This window comes from Patagioenas fasciata, chromosome Z (genome assembly GCF_037038585.1).
Source record: "Patagioenas fasciata isolate bPatFas1 chromosome Z, bPatFas1.hap1, whole genome shotgun sequence".
In the NCBI taxonomy this organism is placed as follows: domain Eukaryota; kingdom Metazoa; phylum Chordata; class Aves; order Columbiformes; family Columbidae; genus Patagioenas; species Patagioenas fasciata.
In genome coordinates this window covers 26,615,900-26,637,021 of record NC_092560.1, presented here as the reverse complement: position 1 = coordinate 26,637,021, position 21,122 = coordinate 26,615,900, and the positions used below count along the sequence as shown (strand labels likewise).

General features: G+C 39.8%; 1 protein-coding gene across 4 annotated transcripts in view; it reads right to left on the bottom strand.

Annotated features, from left to right (window-relative positions):
* Positions 1–21,122, bottom strand: part of CEMIP2 (cell migration inducing hyaluronidase 2) — a 57,351-nt gene that overhangs the window by 16,187 nt on the left and 20,042 nt on the right. For 3 of the 4 annotated variants that reach the window (XM_065860907.2, XM_071802880.1, XM_065860906.2), the window contains exons 3-11: positions 17,707–17,847; positions 16,621–17,182; positions 13,909–14,078; positions 12,560–12,748; positions 9,639–9,808; positions 4,872–5,081; positions 4,283–4,488; positions 3,644–3,713; positions 778–906 (exon numbers count right to left, since the gene is read on the bottom strand). In XM_065860907.2, the coding sequence (XP_065716979.1) occupies positions 778–906; positions 3,644–3,713; positions 4,283–4,488; positions 4,872–5,081; positions 9,639–9,808; positions 12,560–12,748; positions 13,909–14,078; positions 16,621–17,182; positions 17,707–17,847 (1,847 nt within the window). Of the gene's footprint in view, positions 1–777; positions 907–3,643; positions 3,714–4,282; positions 4,489–4,871; positions 5,082–9,638; positions 9,809–12,559; positions 12,749–13,908; positions 14,079–16,620; positions 17,183–17,706; positions 17,848–18,459; positions 18,628–21,122 lie in introns of those variants that run through there. The other variant, XM_071802881.1, reaches the window with a different exon arrangement.

The following is a 21,122-nucleotide window of genomic DNA, read 5'->3' as shown; positions in this document are numbered from 1 at the left end:
ATCAGCTTCAAACTCAATAATACAGTATGAAATAATTTACTTGATAAACAGAAGCAGAAGGAAACATTTGTGTTATTTAACCTGAATTACCTACACAAATACCTGCAGCTACTTTCACCTCTGATCCAAATTATGATTACAGTTGAGTGCTCCTACAGGAGTAGATTCTCTGACCTGCTAGTGGAGTTCGCTCTTTTAGTATGGAATTTTAACACACGAACTGCCAGCCTTGTTTAAAGATAAAAGCCATACAGCTGAAACACGTATGTAGGCTGAGAACTCTCTAACAAAAAACTGTTGCCAATGGTTGGGCTCCTGAAGGCAACCTGAAAGCTTAATCTCCAGTCAGAGACTGTGCCATGATATGATAACACATGAGTTACTGTACATTAGTACCTTAGTGCCTACTCCAGGAAGCTACTGGATGAATCACAACTGTAATAAACTTTGATGTTGCCAGGGTCAGCTTTCTTCAGAGTAGGAAACAATGCTATCAGTAAGACAATAGCATCTGAAATGCTACATCTGAGATAATATAATTCACTAGATGTATTAATTGATTTTAGTTGTTTGTGCCTTACACAGGTAATACTCAAAACGTGACAAGAAACTATACACATGCTGATTGTACAGTTGTACAATATCTAGTTAGAATCACACAGTTCAAACACAGCATGAATCCATCATCTAACCAGCTTAAAATGTAAAAACAGACAAGTCCTAATACAGAATAGCTAAAAACAAAGAACTTCAAAAATTTTTAAGATAATATGTTACCTTAAAATTAGAATGAACCCTGTTGTTATAGAAGATTCCTAGGGGTGTAAGCTCTGATTTGGTTTCAATGGCTAAACTATGAGAATCTCCTGTAGCAACCCGGTGGAACAAATACCATATTCCAGCATCCTGCAAGTAAGGAGAGAATGACATAACTTTTAAGTGAGGTTGATACTACTATCGGTGCTGATACTTCTAATCAGAAAATAAATGTACACTAAGTCAAACATGGATATTTTAAGCAAGGAAGAGAATAAGGACATATCTAAAACCAACTGTGCACAACAGAATATATTCTTTAAAATGAAGTCTCCAAAAAATGGCCCAGTGAGAAAGTAGAAGTTTGCAAATAAGGCTATATTCTAGTGAATAATATGCACTAAAAATTGTTTTGCTTCTCAGTGAAGCCATGCAACACCACACATTTAAGATCCTCTAATATTTCCAACCAGAAAACTGTCAGAGTTAATGTAATTTTTGCATTTCAGTTATATTTCATCATATGCACTTGATTTTTTTTTTTTGTTTACTAGTAAATCTTGCCATTTACAGCAAAATACTCAAAACCTCTTCTCCCCTCCTTACTGTTACAGTCTGACTAAGGTTTGGTCATCTCTACTCACACCAGAATTTAATGACACAGCCAAAAAAGCCACAGGAGCTTTCAGAAGAAGGGAAAAAAAGCAAATCAAGAAGTCTGGCCAGTTAAGAGCACTGTGCCAATAACATGCAGTAATAATTTCAGCATCTGTTCATTTTCTCCACCTCTTCAACATCCCTGCTCTTAAAGAAGCTGGACTTAGCTGTTAAATGAGACCTCTAAGAGGTTCATAAGATGTGGCATCGCAACAGCACCTGCACAGCAGATACCTGTAAACATGAAAAATTTTGCCTGACCACATGCTCTGTGCCCTTATAAAATAAAAAAAAATATTGCATAAGGCACATAAAAGGATTAGACAGTAGCTAACGGAACATTGCATACTGAGTGGCCCATCTCATGAAAAATGGTCATCATCCTCCGGTTCAAGCAACATGGGTAAAGCTAATTCGTTTGGGCTTAAAAGATTTCATGCATTTCACTCTGAGAATACACTCATTTTCTAAACCGTCCTGGAAATTCTGCTTCTCAGTAACATACTCTCATTCGTAATGATGAGATACTTTGACATTTCTGGTGATTAGCAATTCCAAAGCAAATGTGGATGTTCCATTAATAAAAATACCAAAATCTTACTTCACATATAATTAAATACAGCTCTGTGCTTGGCAGACTCAAGTAATTTTTATCCAAAACATATCCTGATGCTTGGAAAAAAAAGTTTAATAACCTTAAAAGCTCCTTAAGCACTTGCAAGCATTTGGAAAAATCAAAAAGGTTTTTTCCTCCCCCTCTCTCATATACAGCTCAAACAAAAGAAACATCTATTGCTGATACACCCTTACAACAGGCTTCATTGTGCAATGAAGAAGCTGGGGTGGCAATGGTATTATTTTATTTGCTTGTGAATTGCTGTAGTTTATACCAGCAAAAGCTCTACAGTGCAGAGCTTGTCTCAACACAGCTGAAGTATTCTGTTTCTGAAACATAATAAGCTGTAGTCCCTTTATACTATCGTGTTTATACCCATGCAAGGGAGGTATATCAGAGTGGAAAACTTCATACCATGCACAAATGTTTGCTCTGACTACGCACATTCTGGTAACAAAAGGAAGTGACATTTACTGGGATATACTACAGAAGCAGAAAAAAAAGTGGGGTTTTAAGCACTAGATGAAGGAAGCTGTTTCCTTTAACTTAGGCTGGAACGCTAATACACAGTAATGGAATAGGTCATAAAGGAGACAAAATGGAAAGACTGGGAAGAGAATAATTGGTTTGATTTGATAAAGTGTGTCCAGATCTGTTCTAGTGGTAGACAGTCAACTAGGAAAGTTTGTCAAAAAAAAAAAAAAAAAAAAAAGGAGAAAGAGCCAGACCACACAAAAAGTAGAAGAAAATTGTCAGTGTTGTGTTTGTCGTTTTGTTGTTCTTTTTTTTTTTTCTAATATTCTAGATCTTTCAAGTCATTTAAATATTTTGAATCCTGTTCTGTTAAAAACAGTTTTATGTATTGTGTGCCTAAGAATACACTGACACATACACACACACACATTCTACGTCCAGCACTGGAGCTTTCGCAACAACAACCACCGCTATCTTCCCCATTTTCCATTCCCACTTATCTCTTCACAAAAATCCACTCAAAACTCTGCACATCTCAGCCTCTCATCCAATGTAGCCCTAGAACAGACTCCAGCCCCCTTCTCCACAACACGTACTTCGCACGTAGCTGATCCTAGAGATTTGAACAAATATAAGGTTCATAACAAGAAAAAAAAGCATATCAGCAGTCACTGATGGGAATCTAATGACTGACTGACACTAGAAGTGTTTAGTTGTTTCTTATACAACAAACATTTTTTGCAGTTATTTTTCATTCCAGTTACTACAGCTATGAAGACAAATCTTGCAGTCACACAGTAAACTCATTACAACCTACAGAAAATACAGATGCCTTAATACGAAACGCACTAGTTCTTCAGAAATAAAAGGACTTATTTCTACATACACGCATTGACGCTATTGTCAGGTCTGTTAACTACAAAGGAGGAAGGAATCTCTGTTCCAGCCAGAACAAAGACTTTTGGCATCTCTTCAATGCACACTTTGACAAACTGTGCTTATAATGCCAACACCCTGCTGAACATATTCATACTTAGAAAAAAAGAAAAATATGTGTTGTTTTGGCAGTGTAGATGTTACAGGTTTTACAAATAGCAGTGGCACGAGTAGTTTGTGCTGAATTATATCCATACACCTCACCTGTGAACCTGCTGCTGCGTTATTTATAAGATGATTGTTGGGATGAGAAATCCAGAATGTTGAAACTGCCCTGAAAAATTATTCAGAAAGAAGTTATGGAAGAGCTCTAGCTCCTACAGAAATATCAGCCCTTTGTAACAAGCACATCAGAAAAAGCTAAACTGATGTCTGAAGTTACTATTTCACATATGAAATAAAAATCACAACCTCCTCCACATTTAGAAGTCAAAAATGCTTCTTTCTTTAGTTAAATGTGAAGTATTTTATTTATTAATGTTGTTTGGATACTCCATGCAACAAAAACTGTTTGAATAAGCTTCTACAAGATATTAGTAGCAGAAAAAACAGCAGTGACAGCTTGAGAATGTGCATACCTTTATGAAAAAGGACACATCCTTAAAAGTCTATTGAAAAAGTATTGCAAGAAACAAGTTTTCCCACAAAATAACTTTTTTCTCTCTTTAATGAAACACTAATTTTTTTTTCCCCTTTTTTTTAAACACCACTACTACGTGAACTACATTTAAGCTGTCTGCATTCATTAAACTACACGTTTCCATCTGTATATTGTAAAGAGATCACCAGCAGTTTAACTGCTGTAGCTGGTTTGGTTTTACTTTTTCACTATGAAATACTCACATGCAGTCTGTGGCTGGCACTGGGACATAAGTTCCATACACTTTATCCCTAATACCAATACACATGCTGCTGTTTCTATCTGTGGGAAGAAGAGTGCCTGGTTTCGTGACTAGTCCAAGGTTGTGGAACAAAGTATTCCTCTGCTCAATGCCATCTTCTGTGAAGAAACAGTGACCTAGTGTATCATAGCCAATGGTGTCCTTTATCTGCAGAAATACAAGTTCATTATGTCAGTAGCAATAGCATTCACTGAGATTTATTTGACAAGTACCATTTAGTTTTACTATCTTGGCACAGCTACAGAGTGAAGCTTTAGTATCAGCAGTTCAGATGAATCAAGCACACAGTTTTATTTAGCTCTTACAAACACACTACTATGTCTGGAGAGCTTAGTTGCCTGCAAGAATCTGAAAAAAACAAAATGGTAAGATATGCTAAAAGTTACTGTTTGCACTTGTTCCTTTATTCATTGAAATAAAAAAACTATTGCTGAGCATAAAACTTGAATAAGGGAGGGGGATATTTTTGCTGTAAATGCTCTTTATAACATTTATTTAAACACAGTGTGTTTTACTCTCCTTGCACTTACCAGCAAGCCATTAGTTCCATGAATAGTCACACATCTGGAAAAACAGTGATGAATGGAAAGACCTTCCAGGTAAGTCTTAAAACTATAACCTCCTTTTTCATCCACATCCCCACAAAGGTGAAAGTGAACAGGGTAACTTCCAATCTGCTGCTGGCCCATTTGTTTCAATTCAACATAGGAGAGATGAACAGATGTAAAATTCTTCAAAATCTAAAAGTATAATGAGAAGTCCAGAATGAATAAGCAATTATTTGCTTTTTAACCAATGGAAAGTTAATACATCATCTATACCAGATGTACATAAGTTAGATGTACACAGTTACCAAAGATCAACACAATAAAAGTTAGAACAATCATTTTTGTCTTGCCCTATATCCTGCCTTACAAAACCGTACCCTTTGCAAATAACTGTAAAAATTAATTCTCCATCTGGCTATAACAGAGTGATTTTCACCAGACATGTCACACTGTACAGTTGGTCTTTATCACCTGGCACATTGAATGTTCTTTATCTATAACCACATACTGTCCAAATAAACATAAGACACCCACATTAGGGCCTGTCTACACTGAAGCTGCACCAACGTAGCTCACCTGGGACAGACTTAGTTCACAGAAAAATACAGATTCAAGAAACCTGTTGAGATACCTGGTCAAATTGCCAGCTCAGCACAGGGTCATCTTGAAGATGCTCAGCACATTGCCCTGGGAATACCTCCAGCCACAGAGATGCTCATACGAAGTCAATTGGTTCTTCCCTTTCATTTTGTTGATATCTAAGCAGAATTTGCCTTGTTGAAGCCTGGTACCATTGCCTCTTGTCGTACCACTGTGCACCTACAAGAACTGCTCTGGCCTCTCTGAACCCTTCCCAATGCCTGAACAGAGACATCTCTGCTTTCTCCACACCAAGCTAGCCTTGTTCTCTCAGCTCCTCCTCACTCATCGTCACATACTCTCACACATCACCTTCACTGGACAAACCCCAGTGCACCTACATCTTCTTTGCAATTGGAATACAAAACTGGGCACAGCACTCCAGAAGAACTTCCTTTATTAAAGAAGACACAAAACTGCCTTCAGAATCATACTTGGGTACTTGAAGGTAAAGGGGCTCAAGATAGTTGGTTAGCATTCAGGGACTGCTTCTTCCAAGCTCAAGATCAGAGCATCCCCGCAGAGCCAGGAGACCTGTGTTGTTAAACAGAGAACTGCTGGGTGAGCTCAAGTGGAAGAGGAGAATTTACACATTATGGAAGGAGGGGCTGTCCACTTGGGAAGAATAAAAGGATGTTGACAGAGGATGCACAGAGGCAACTAGGAAAGCTAAGGCCTCCTTAGAATTAAACCTTGCGAGAGGGGTCAAGGACAACAGAAAAAGCTTCTTCAAATGCATGGCAGATTAACAGCAGAGACAATGTAGGCCCACTGATGAATGACATAGGTGCCCTGGTGATAGAAGATACAGAGAAGGCAGAGTTACTGAATGCCTTCTTTGTCTCTGACTACTCTGCCAGAAGCTGTCCTGAGGAGCCCTGTACCATTGAGGCCCCAGAGGAAGTCAGGACAATGGAGGAGCTGCCTTGGTTGATGTGGACTGAGTTAAGCAATCTGGACATACATAAATCCATGGGTCCAGATGGGATGCATCCGCAGGTGCTGAGGGAGCTGGCTGAAGTCATTGCTAGGTCACTTTCTATCATCTTTGCTAAGTCGTGGGAAACAGGAGAGGTGCCTGAGGACTGGAGGAAAGCAAGTGTCCCTCCAGTCTTCAAAAAGGGCAAGAAGGAGGACCTGGGTAACTACAGACCTGTCAGTCTCACCTCCATCCATGGAAAGGTGATGGAACAACTTATCCTTGGCACCATCTCAAGGCATATCAAGGATAAAAGGTGACAGTCAACATGGTCTCACCAAGGGGAAGTCGTGCTTAACCAACCTCATAGCCTTTTATGAGGACATAACGAGGTGGGTAGATGGTGCCAAAGAAGTGGACGTGGTCTACCTTGATTTCAGTAAAGCATTTGACACAGTCTCCCACAGCATCCTTGCTGCTAAACTGAGGAAGCGTGGTCTGGCCGATCGGGTAGTGAGGTGGACTGTGAACTGGCTGAAGGAAAGATGCCAGAGAGTCGTGGTCAATGGGACAGAGTCTAGTTGGAGGCCTGTGTCTAGTGGAATGCCTCAAGGGTTGTTACTGGGACCAGTACTATTCAACATATTCATCAATGACTTGGATGAGGGAATGGAGTGCACTGTCAGCAAGTTTGCTGATGACACCAAGCTGGGAGGAGTGGCTGACATGCCAGAAGACTGTGCTGCCATCCAGCGAGACCTGGACAGGCTGGAGAGTTGGGCAGGGAAAAATTTAATGAAATATAACAAGGGCAAGTGTAGAGTCTTGCATCTGGGCAGGAACAACCCCAGGTTCCAGTAGAAGTTGGGGAACGACCTCTTGGAGAGCAGTGTAGGGGAAAAGGACGTGGGGGTCCTGATAGACAAGCCGGATGACCATGAGCCAGCACTGTGCCCTTGCAGCCTGGAAGGTCAATGGCACCCTGGAGTGTGTTAGAAGGGGGGTGGTTAGTAGGTCAAGAGAGGTTCTCCTTCCCCTCTACTCTGCCCTGGTGAGACCACACCTGGATTATTGTGTCCAGTTCTGGGCCCCTCAGTTCAAGAAGGCCAGGGAACTGCTGGAGAGAGTCCAGCGCAGAGCAATGAAGATGATTAAGGGAGTGAGCATCTCGCTTATGAGGAAAGACTGAGGGAGCTGAGTCTCTAGCTTGGAGATGAGGAGACTGAGGGGTGACCTCATCAATGTTTACAAATATATAAAGGGTGAGTCTCACGAGGATGGAGCCAGGCTCTTCTCAGTGACAACCAATGATAGGACAAGGGGCAATGGGTACAAACTGGAACACAAGAGATTCCACTTAAATATGAGAAGAAACTTCTTCTCAGTGAAGGTGACAGAACACTGGAACAGGCTGCCCAGAGATGATGTGGAGTCTCCTACTCTGGAGACATTCAAATCCTGCCTGGACACCTTCCTGTGTAACCTCATCTAGGTGTTCCTGCTCTGGCTGGGGGATTGGACTAGATGATCTTTTGAGGGCCCTTCCCATTGCTAACATTCTGTGATTCTGTGATCATACAACTTCACAGTAACACTACATGATACAAAGTAAATACATAAAGGGGCTTTACCAGTAATACAGGAATGCAAAAGTATTTTCTTCCACCTAACCTGCTAAGAGAACAGAAACCAAGAGCAACAGTTTCACTGCGAGGAGCTAAGCTGAGAAAAAAAAAAAAGCTTTTCTGTTATTTCATCAACTTATCTGTAACAGGTATTTACCAAAGGTAACCATTTTCATAAATATTTTGTCCTCTAGGGATGTTAGTAACATGACTTTTTTTCCCCTTCCTCTGATTTAAGTTTGTATGCCTAAAATACAGCAGGATGGCCCAAACCAGGCATCCATGAGACCTCCAACTCTCAACATTTAAAAGCACCGATGCAGTTGTAAAAGCACACCACCTCTCCTCACTGCCATTAAGCCTCCTTTATGCTGCTGTTCCAGCAACCAGTAGAATATCCACGATGATAAAACCCCCGAGGCCATTAACACTTGTGAGCGCCTGGGCTGCCTCTACTTGAGCATGCAAGATTAACATAAGCTGAAAATGCTTTTATTGCTGAAGTCTGGCTTTGGCAGCAGACACTGTGCTACTCTGAACAGTCTCCTGGGAACAGTATAACAACTTTGATGACTCAAAATGTTTGTTTTCTTTTCTATCTTCCAGACATCTGAGGGGTCTGCTGTTTTGCACTGTAGTGGCAATGAAGGCCACGCTTTGCAAGATTCACAGCTTGTCATTATCTTCTTTCATTACATTACCTCAAACACAAAAGAGTGCCTTGAGCTCCCCTACTCTCGTCCACAAAACAAAAGCTGCCACACAGTAGGGAATGGCATATTTTCTTTACCACCACTATGTCCACCATAAAATTAAAATCTGCATCTAAATATATTCGAAAGAGATATTTAAACTGTGACCAGTACATAATAAGCACAAATACATTAGCATTTAAAATGCAAGACCTCAAACGCCTCCAGCATCAGTGAAGAGCTGAAACACTGCTGCTCAATCCTTTCATCTAAAAACCTAAGTCAATATGAGTTCAAATATTAGTTTCCATAATACTGCTTTCCCTCAGTCTTCTTTACATTTACAATAATACCAGAAATTAGAAGCTGTTTCCTCTACCTAACCTTAGTACTTCCAATTTTTACGAAAAATTAAATAGAAAATCACCACTGTCCAACTCAGTTTCTTTCCTCTCCATGTCTCTCTTGCGCCCAATTTCAGATCAGGCAGATCTCTACAATCCAATGCTCATCACTTGTGGAGGGAGAAAGGCAGTGAAAAGAGGGGAGATCAAACTTTATTTTGTAATACTACAGGATCCACATGCATGGATGTAATTTGTAAGGTTTAATCCCTGCTATACAATGTTGCAATACATGCCAGATACTTCTACCAGTATTTCATGCATTGATCTCCCTTCCTCCAATTCTGCACACTAAATCTTGGAGAGTTAAACCTAATTCTGGGAAAGTGAGAACAAAATCATTTCTACACAAAGAAGCTGTACAAATTGACAGGTTTTAAGTTTTTAAATCCTTCAAATTTTAGAATTAATCTTTTTGTCCTTGACAAGCCTTCACGTGACAGTAAGCTACTTTAAAAGGTTTTTCAGACCTTGATATGTCCACCAAATGTATCATAACTGAAGAACTGGCACTCCTTTTCACGATAGCAGGTATCTTCTGTTTCTCCCTTGATTAAGATGTTCCTCGTAAGAACTCCGACTTCTGCCCTCATGTCCACTCCATCAATAACTTCTCCTACATGTGGAAACTGAGGATTTTCTGTCCAAAAACAGTTTGGAAATGAGGGGCAGGAAAGAGTTGTCATTGATTAAAAACAAAACCAATCCACTTTATACAAGCAAGCTACCTGTAGCACCAAACCCCACACATTCTGAAACCTTAACATGCTGTTCTCTGTTAGCTTTTCTTACACTAAGGCACACAGAAAGCACATAATTTTTACATTATAAACATTAACCCATCTAAGACCAAGCAAAGTGCCACCTATGTATTTTTCATTTCAGTAAGACAACTAATCCCTTTTTTTTTTTCCACAAGTGCATCTTAATTTCAGTCCAATAGTTTGTGAAAAGAATGGATAAAAAACAAAGAGGAGTTTAAATGAATCCAAAGTATCTAGAGAACATTTCGTGAAACAAACATAGACGTAGTTTGCTTTAAAAGAAAAAAAGACACTGGCAGCTTAATCTGTTCCGAATAAAAATTTAGAACTGAAAATGAGGCCAAAATGCCTTTAGAATATATGGTATTCACCACCCTCTGAAAGAAAAAAAAGGATTTGCTTGGATTTGCTTTCCTAACTAAATTTACTCTTTCCCAGATAGCTAATCTGAAGACACAATTAATATTAAGGAAAACACGATACTCCCATTTTACATTGTTCTTCCAAAGAAACAATCCACTTCTTATTTGTCTATACAAACTGAGAAAATTATCTGGTCCTGTAAACCTTAAAAAAAAGTTTTTAAGTGTTGTTTAAAAGTATTCACCTCCCTCCCACCCCTTTTTTTTTTTTTTTCCATTTGTTGATCACCTCAAAGCTTACAAAACAATACAAGCCTAAACTGGTCATCACTACAACATGAAGCAGAAAAGAGTGGTATTAATTCTGTACTTAAGGATTTAAGAAGACAATTGATGTCTGTAAGAGGGACTGCACTCCTCTCCTTGAAGGCTTATCTGTTGTTTTTTCCCTATATTTGACTAGCATACAAATCAAGGGAAGAAAGAGCAAGTAGGTCTCCTACCCATCAATAATACTTTCTAGTTTTCCTTCTACAAAGGGACCAAAATAGCTAAAAACTTTGTGAAAAGTACACAAAAAAATTTCAAAACATGGCGAGTCCTTCAGCATGTCACGTTTGCCATTACGCAGAAAATTCATTATTTGTAGAACAAACATATAGGGTGGTTTGGGGATTTTTTAAAACTGTATCCCTTACTATAACAAATGAAGTTGGATAGTGGGGGTAAAAGAAACTCAAGATGGGCAACTTCATCTCCTTTAACATCTTTTGAAGATCTATATACGGTTCAGATAGCATTTATTTTCAACAAAAAGCTAAGATTTTTTATGTCATGCTATATTGTACAACTTGAACATTTTTTAAAAAAGCAGTTGCTTTTGCACAGTAGATGGTTTCTGAGATGAAGCAGAGTTTGCACATACACTGTTCAGTGGTGACAAAAACCTTCTTTAACTTTGTACTGCAGTCTTCAAGTTAAGCTTTCTCTTTAAAATACTGTGCTCAATACTACACCCAACATGAGACACCTGAGAACAAAGCCCAGGAAGTGTCATACTTGATGGTACTAAGCTCTGTGGCTTCACTCAACCTGGTATGCTCTGACATACAATAAGGTGAACTTATATATGATATGTTTGTGTCTGGGACTTCACAGTGCAGTAAAGCATATCTGAGCCAAATCCCGTGGGATACAAACTGCACTGCAAAATGGACATATGAACTGGCAGCCCCTTAATACATGGGGTAATGTGAAAGTTTAATGACGCTCACAGAAATCTTCCAAGAACAGAGAAGGAGAAGAGTGGTTTGAAGAAGAGTACGTTCAGAGGTGAATGACACAAACCCAGATCTGAAGAGCACAGATGGGCTGCTGCCAACAAATCAACACCAGCTGATCTGTGCTTTACTCTGAAGCTGCAGCACATTGGAAGGCAGCAAGAGGGGAAGCTCCAGACCCAAGGCTGGTGGAGCACCAGACAGGAGGGCCTGGCATGGTGAGGCACGGAGCAGCAGAAGGAAAATACAGGCGCTGGCAGAGCTGGGGAGCCGGTCCCACGGGAGGGCCTCATGAAGTCAGGCAGAATGAATCAGATAATAAAAAAGGAAACTGTCAACAGCATGCATGACCATTTTGCGTACATCACACTCAAAGGAAAAACAGATTGCAACTGCTCAGGGATATCCTGTGTGAGCAGAGGCTTACAAGTGCCACTTATTTCATAACTATTTTGTTGGGGGGTGTGGTAGGCAAACTGAGGAGAAAAAAAAAAAAAAACAAACAGAACAAAACAGGTTCAAAGATTGCCACTTTCTTTTTCCTCCCTTTTCTTGTTCTTTCTCCTTTATTAATAACAGATTAAATTATAAGGATAACACTCCAAAAGAGAGGAAGGGCACTAAAAGAAAAGGAAATGGTGATACCCACAAGCATTTGAGCACATATAGAGGACGAGTGAAAAGACAGAAAAAAAAACACAGAAAGAAAAACAAGCATGACCCTCTTGGAAGAAAATAAAAGTGTTCCATGAGCCCAGGAAGAAAAGAAGAAAAAAAGTTAGTATGGTAAACTGTGAGGCAGATCTAACACTATACAGGGTAATTTTATAGCAAGAAATACACATTCCCCTATATAGCAACACAGCAATACACAGACAGGTGAACAGGCTGTTCTTCACTGCTCCCACTGGAAGGCACTGTCTGGGGTCTAACTACCAGGAACATGTATTTCACACGAATCTACAAGTGGTGGCTGCTCCTGTACCTTTGACTTTGACCTGATGTTTGGTACACTCTGGGCAGGGAAGGAGGGTGAATTCCTCTGTCTGATACATCGAGTAGTCTGTGCTTGCGACCACAATCCGGTCTCCAGGCTTCCAACTACTAACATCATCCAGAAGATTCAGTATCACTCCACCTACAGCCTCCACCTGGAAGCCTGAAATTGGGACACCTAGTTTAAAAAAAAAAAAAAAAAAAAAAAATTAACACAAGATAAGATTGCATTCACCTTTATATAAAACCATCTCCAAGAAGATATTAATAAGAACTGCATGAAATTTCACGAGCTCCAAAACCCTCTGAAGTACAGCTCCACTCTGAAACATGCCAGTGTGACACAGCCCACTTATCTGGTGGATCTCAAATAAAACAAGTGGAAAAGATGGAACTAACAGTGACAGGAAAAATTTAAGATTTACTTTTTCTTTTTTTAACCTAGTATCATATGGCAACAATTTGTAGGTCCAGCTATCTCTACTTGTTTCAAGTGACATTTTCCTGCTATTTAAAGCTCTACAGATGTAATCAAAGACCTGGCAAAACAAAGCAGGGAGACTTTCCTTTTTATTCACAATGCTAAAACAGTTTGGCAGGCTGAATTACACACACATGCTATTTCACTGTCTTGTGATGGACTTGCATAAGTTTAGCAACTCTTGCTTATTCTTTACCCTAACTCTTAAATATCTAACTACCATTAAAAAAAATTCTTCTGAGGCAAATGCAATATTGCTTAGCAATTCTACAAACAGATAAAGATGACTGGCCATAAAAAGGAGAACTCAGATCACAAATATCTTGAACAGAAACACAAATAAAGGATCAAAGCAAATGATTCAACTTGGTATGAGAAAAACTGCCTGGAGTTCAGCATCAAACTAATAGAAAATCGTAAGAAGAACAAAACGTTTCTCTTAGTTTCTAAAAAGTTTTCTTTTTAGGCTTATAATCATCATCTCAGAAGCTCAGATTTAAAATATACATGACTAAAAGAAAAAAAGTCTGTTTCAGCCTTTTATAAGACCTCTTATCTCTGTCTAAATATACTAAAAATGAAGACACTTAATGTTATGCTGTTCATATACTATACGCAAATAGATTGAGAAAACAGGTTGCACAGAAGAATTGTGTCCTCATGCTTTATCCATAGCAAGAAAAAAAACAACACCAAAAAACCCACAAAAACCCCACAACAAACCCTTACAGCAGCACTCAGAAATTTAAATTGCAACCAAGAGTTCTAGAAAAAAAAAAAAAAAAAAAAACACAAAACACAACATATACGATTTTTTTACTTCTCCAGTGGCAGAATTTCACAAAATGCTTTCCTACCTTCATTCCATTCACTGTAAGCTCTCACAACAAACTTCTGACCATCCACTGTGAAAAACTCTTTCTGAGCAAGAGCTTTTCCACCTGTGCTGTGGTTTTCATAGTTTCTCACTGATTCATTACAGGAAGAATTTCCACCACCTAGTACACCAACGAAAGCCCAGGCTTGCCTGTGAAAGACAAAAGTAAATGTTTAAATATAACAGTCCTTAACAAATTATTCACCATCAGGCAAAGGACAAGACAAGTAACGTGTACATAATGAATAATCCCTTTGCCTGCTCTTCCAAATTAATTTTAAAATGCAATTTCAAAGTGCAGAAGAAAGATGGGCAGGCTTCACTGAAAATAAACATAGTTTAAAGGAAATGGATGTCCTATATACAAACTGGCAAATACGAGAGCTCTTAAAGGAGAAGAGTACAGTATCCAACAAGACATACTGTTTCCAAAAGCAAACCACACAGGATGATGAAGAGCAACAGAAGCGACACAGGATCCTACTCCCAAACAGCTTTACCAGGACAGAGGCAGCGCAGGAGCCAGTGCTGGTGCTCCTTCTGCAAGGCCAGCGCCACGCCAGTGTGATGGCCACATGCACCAGCCATCAGAGGCCACTGGCCATCACTGTACTGCACAGACAATACCTCTTCAAATCTTTCAAGATGCTCAGACCCAGAAAAGGAATCGCATACTGTCACACAACCTTTGCACTAGGGATCAGCAACATTGTTGAAGACTGAGATGAAGGATTTTCGATTTTCCCCCTCGTCGGCCCTTCCCTCAGCTGGACAGCTATTTGGCTGAACACCGGCATGGTGCAGAGAACTGTCCTGGACGAACTTCCCCTTCCTACGGCTCTGCTGAATGCATCCAAGTTTTTGGAAAAGTAAAAAAAACACACGCCACAGAAAGCTGCCATCAAGTTCATAAAACAAGACTTTTCTGCTGTCCTTCACTGCTCTGTAATGCCATAGTTAGGTGTGGAGAGGAAGCAGTTGAGGCCATCTATTAAAAATCCAAACAATTTTGCATTAAATTTGAATCATTCATCCCAAATAAAAACAGTGTCAGCTAGCTGGACTGTAGTCTGTTGCTAATGATTGATTCAGAGGTAGAATTAACTTCAATGCAGTTGCCTTTCTGTCATCTCATAATGTTCTTATTGATTGGGATGAAAGGCCAAATGAAACTGTTTAATGTTAGCCTGTTCATAGGAATAGCATATACTGGGCCAACCTCTCAGTAGCAGCAGCAAACTCAACGTTTCCTGTACCAACATAAAAAAGAAGTATCAAGATGTTTTAATGCTTGCTATTTTGCCAGAAAAGGCAGAAGAGGGGGGGACACGCAACGGAGTGTTCACCTCCGTGCTGAAATCTCCTCCGCTAGCTTTACAGGTTTAGCTTTTCCTCAGTGAGCACTTGCAGAGAGCTTCTCATCCGTCCTTCACAGGAGAACAGGACAACTTTATGTGCATAGAGAGCCTCTACTGACCAATAAGAACACACAAGAATCAGTTCAGCAGAAAAGGAAGAAAGGCTGCTGTTCCTTATTTCCAACTGGCCTGGAGGTCACAGGCAAAGACAAACACTAAAACTCTACACCTCAACAACCTGAACAACCACCACTCAGACTTCCCTGCTTTCAGTAGGTGGCACTTACAGGACACCCAGGCCTCTTCACCTCTGACTAAACTATGTCAGAGGCAGCACTGCAAGGAGTTTCCACTCCATGAGAACAGGCTGACGCAGACGCTGACACAGCCTTGCTCCTGACAGGAACCGAGGTCAGAACATGCCACCCTGAGTGACGCTCCAGCCTACCTCCGCCAAAGCAGAGGAAGGAAACTAACTGGAATTCAGATGTTGAGGGATAGTGAGGGGCAAGCATAGAAAGGAAAAACTAAACATCTGATTTCCTGGAAAACAGAAACAGGTTATACAACACCAATTAAATGGGAGCTGAAGGACAGATGGACAGTTAGTTAGGAGGCTTGGTGTCCCTTTCACTTGTACTGTGAACCCTCTGCAGCACAAAGCCAAGTTCAGAACACACACTGCAAAGAGTCATTTGCGACAACTAAATGAACAGCACAGAAGTGTAACAGTCCTGCTTTAATAATTCCTATTACACCTCTTCTACGGCACCACCATTCAAACCCTGACCAACTGAAAAGAACAGTAAAGAGATACAGAAACATTCTACAAGTGTACTTCAGTAACAAAATACTTCTACAGATCAGTTCCCTTGCAGAATCAGTAGAGGGGTAATGTACTTTTATTTAAACGGTGTACAGGTGTGAATAATACAGGATTAGCATCCCTTTCCTGTATTCTAGCTTGACATTCCTTGCTACTCAAACATAACACCATATGCACCAAAAGCTTCACCTAGCAAGTGTTTTCCATCTGTGTGTTTGAATGAGGAAAAAAATCCCTGCTGCACCCAATTTTAATTTCTGTAAAGAACAGTGAAAGAAAACAATTATGAATAAGTAATAAAATGTATCATAGACACCTGTGTAACTATCAGTCTCGGCATTATCAAAATAGTGCACACCGAATTCTACTACTACAATACTACATACAACACTGAGAATCCTCTGAAGCCTTAAAGCGTAGACAGTGTCAAAGTTTAACAAATCCCCCAAAGGCAGCAGAATCTGTATCTTATCTTTAATGGACACAAAAGGGAAAATAAATTACTTACCTGTAACTTAATCCTCTAACAAACTTACTTCCCAGAAGATTTTGGATAGTCACTCTGGTTTCCTCCCGTAGATTTTTAGCAGCTGAATCTCCCACAGCAATAGCAACAATGCGACCAGGACTTCCATTTTTCAGTAAGTTCTGGAGCTTCAAGCTGTCTTCTAAATATTCATGAGTATCAAACTTCAACACTTCCAAAATCTCTGCTGTGTCCTGATCGATCACTCTCACATTTAGTCCTCGAGAAAAGTTCTTTTTAAAGGTATAATGACCATAGGCCAGCCCTGAGAAATACAGAGTCTTTGACAGAAGAGTCCATGATAACTTCTGGTGCCCATGCAACTCCAGCGTTCCTCCCGGGCCCACACCAATAAATTTTTGGCCAAATTCTGGCACATCAGCACCTTCGTTTGACTTCCCATACAAAATAATAGTTGCTTTGGATTTATAGCGGCATTTCTCTGCTCCAACATGAAGCATTCCACCATCCTTTATCAGGATAAATCGAGTTCTCAAGGTAATATTTTTAGAACCTTCTTTATCATCACCAAAAACAAGTACCCCTAAAGGAAAAAAAAAAAATTACGTAAGTCAAAGCAAAATTCAGATGGACTCAAAGAACCAAGCTCTGCAATAAGGACAACAGAAAAATTCCAGGTTTATTTTCCACACCCATGAATTAAGTTGTTACGCTCATATATATTTAAGAATATCTGGGAAATTAACTCCTACCAATGACAATTTATCTTTCTAAGGATTTGGTTGATTTCTTTCTGCCATCTTAGTAGAATTACTAACATACCACAGTAACCATCAGGACAATCAGATCTTGTACTAGGAAGGCTACTACACAAAACTTGTTTAACTATATCCTATAGAAAACCAAGTCAGTTCTCCACCAAAAAGACTTTACAGTGGTCATTCATCTTTTCAATGATACTCCTGGCCTGGTAGCAGGTTGAAAAGGAAAAGCGAGGGATTTGGTCAATAAGCTGCAACATAAAATTTCAACACATTTTTCATGTAATCACAGAAATAAAAACCATGCAATCAATTGAAGCATGATGTTCATCTTGCCATTTCATACCTCCATCCTGTATAACTATAGAGTGTACTGTAGCATCTGAGTTTAGACGAAACATATCCCCTTTTTTGATAAAAACTCTCTTTTCAGTGTCTTTTCCAGGGCTCCAGTTTTTAAGACGAGGATTCTGATCAGGGCAATTTTCTGCAATGTAATGTGAAATTCAGCTTTTAAAAAACAAGCACCACCACATCAATCAAGGCAGCATTAGGATGACCAAGAGCAAGACAGAGTCAGTCATCCACAAAGGATTCCCACCTCCTACTGTGGTTACACTGCTGCAGCCACAGATGCTACTGTTTGTATTTGATAAGGCAAAAAGACACCTGAAAAGTCACTAAACTCCCAAGGGTAGGAAGGCATTCTTATACTGAATTAAGCAACTGATGATCACAAACTCAACAACCAACTTATACCATTGATGATGGACACTGTTGAACCCCATCTTATTTTTGTGAGATGTTCCACATCACCTGCAGTCGATGAGGGAGGCAAGTGTGAAGCACTCAGATTCACAGCAACCACACTGTGCACTGGATGTCCTGGGCCAGCTACCAAGGTCAACTATCATGGTTGCAAAGCATTTCAGTATCTCACTTCCCTCAAGGTCTTTTCCTGTGTGCCAAAGGCTGATCCCTTCTCACGTTTAAGTATGTAAATCGTTTCTTTCAGTGTAGGTTTGCAGGTAAGGGATAAAGAGGGACAAGACATCCTTAGTACATTTAGAATATAAGGTATTAATATATAATATCTTACTGGTTAGAGCAGTTTTGTAGGAGACAAGACATTTGGGTCTGAACTCTTGGTTTGCACTCCTTAAGAAGGCAGGCTAGAAACCACATCAACAGCTGAGACACATTAAGTCCTCGCTGAAACCCTGCTAAAGGTCTGGCACTACACGGGCAACAACACCACGCTACAAGGCCTGGAAAGCAGAAGCAGCAGGAGGAAGTGACACGGTTGTGTGAATTCAGATGAAGTTACAGCAATGTAATATTTATGAGACGCACATCTTTAGCACATTGAGTAGCTGAGTAATGCAGCAGCATAGACATACTACAAAAACAGAAACGGGAAGTATATTCCTTGGATTTTCTTACCAAAAGAAAAGTCAGACTGAAAACATTTTTCTTAAGCAAAAGATAACCAAAAAGATGCCAAAGTAAACAGCTTAGCAGACCAACTGAGAGTAACAGTCAAACTAGCTTTTTCACATCTTCTGGAAAAAAACACTCACACATCTGTAATGCAACTTTGGGGCAAAAAGCTATTAGGAATACCCCATTCTTGCAAAACCCAAAGAAAGCAAAACCTATCCACAAGTTTAACACAAGCCAGACTTAGTTTTGCTGACAGACGTGTTTTTCCTTTGGTGTTATTTTCCACATTTCAAATCCTTTCCAACTCAGGAAATCCACACAAACCAAGATTTGACAACCAGTAGGGGAAAAAAAAAAAAAAAAAAAAAAAAATCAGCAGAATCATGAAAGGGCAAAAGGCATCCAATAGTAACATAAAAAGAAAAACAAAAAAATCTTCTGGGGTGATCCTAAGAAGACAACATTTAGAAAATGAAATTCAATGTGAGGGAAAGCCAAAAAGCAAGCAGCACTGTGATCAGCAAGGCTGCTGAACACTCACCGGATAAATGCAAGTCTATTGCCTGACTCATGCAGAGTCACTAAACCCCTTCCCCCAGACACCACACACACAAGCACTGTGAAGAAATACATATTTCCTGGCTGGTAGCAAAGGGCAATGTGAGGAAACCATGAGTCAGCAACCTGATGATTTCTGCTTAGCATGATTCACAGAAGATCTAGTAACTGTGGATTTTTCTGTTGAGTCAGAAAGAACAGGCACAGCACAATAACTCAAAAAAAAAAAATCTCTTTTACATCCAGCAAGGAAGACATGAACATCAGAAATACAGGCTCCAGTAACGCAACTATGACTCTGAAGCACAGTGGATCAACTTTTTGGCAAAGAGATCAGATGTTCTCAGAAAAAGTATTTTGAAATTCTCCCTTAGCAACTGCAGTGGGATGCACGGAAACATCAAATATTTAGTACTTCACCATATGTTACCTCCAAAATTACTGATTAGATTTTACAGACCACAGTCACTGCCTCTACAGTTAACACTAAATGAAAACAGAAACATAAACCAGAAAGGTAGTTATGGCCTTGCCAAATCCAACCACTCATCTTGAAAATGTTTTAAGTTAAGCCTCTGCTTTAGAGGATTTTTGTAAAAATAGGTCAGCTCTCCTCAAGGTTTAATTGCTTCTAATAGAGTTGGGGGGAGGAAGTAAATTTTTGCAAATGGTGGACGAAGGGAAAAAGAAAAAAAAAAAAAAACAACACAAACCCAAAACCTAAAAAAAAAGCACAAAAAAGAACACCCTGCCAAACAAAAAAATCAGAATTCTAGAATCTTCCATGTACTGGAACAAGGACATGAAATTTGGCAGGAGAAAAGACAGGAAACAGTTCTCAAGATGTAGTTAAATGGTTGCTTTCTACCTACTTAGTCACCAAGTCTGGAGTTTCTAAGGCCTCTGGGAAAAAGTTATCAGTGTTATATTATGCTCAGCAGAGGTTTATCACAGTTCGGCAGCCAAACTTTCTGAGGATCCTGTTTACCATGGGTGAGCTCCAGCCAAGAGCTGCAGAGGCCAAGCAGAACTTTTTCCTGAAAACCTCCCCAGCTTGTCATCCTGACCCTGCAGCACAAGCCCCTGGAAATGGGGAAGGAAATTGCATTTCCAGTGCTCTCCCTGATCTCCAGTGTTCAGGACTCCTTAAAAAGAAAAAAAAAAAAAAAAAAGATGATGACAGGAAGATAAAAGCAAGGGCGAGGGGGAAGAAACCAGCTGACAGGCAGGAACAGAAAAGCAGACAAGTATCATTTTCCCTTTGGGAAGGAATGCCGGAGGTTTAGGATTTACACGCAATTACTACCAAGTCTCACATTCCCTCCACTGCCTTTTAAACAGCCATTAAAAGTCCCAACAATATGGATTTCCAATTAGCCCTTACGAAGAACACACCTAGCTGGAACTGGTGGTGTTGGCTGCAGCACGGCATCTGCTAGGTTGGAGCTGAGCTTATTAACATTTCAACCTCTTGGGAAACTTTTGGGGAGTTCCTGCCAGATTAAAATTTCAGCCATACTTTCCTTGGTGCCTGGAGGAGTTTATCTTGTGCCAGGGTTTCCAAGGGATTCTATGGGTGCGTCTTGTTTCTTTTTTTAAAAGATAATGCTGGGAAACTTCAGAAAGACACAATGCAATAATTAGTGCTGAAAACTGGCCTGGAATTCCATCAAGAAGCAGTGGGACATGGAAGGAAAGCAGTCACGACCTTGGGTTACTCCTTAGCTCTTATGTAAGTCATTATCTTAGACAAAAAAAAAA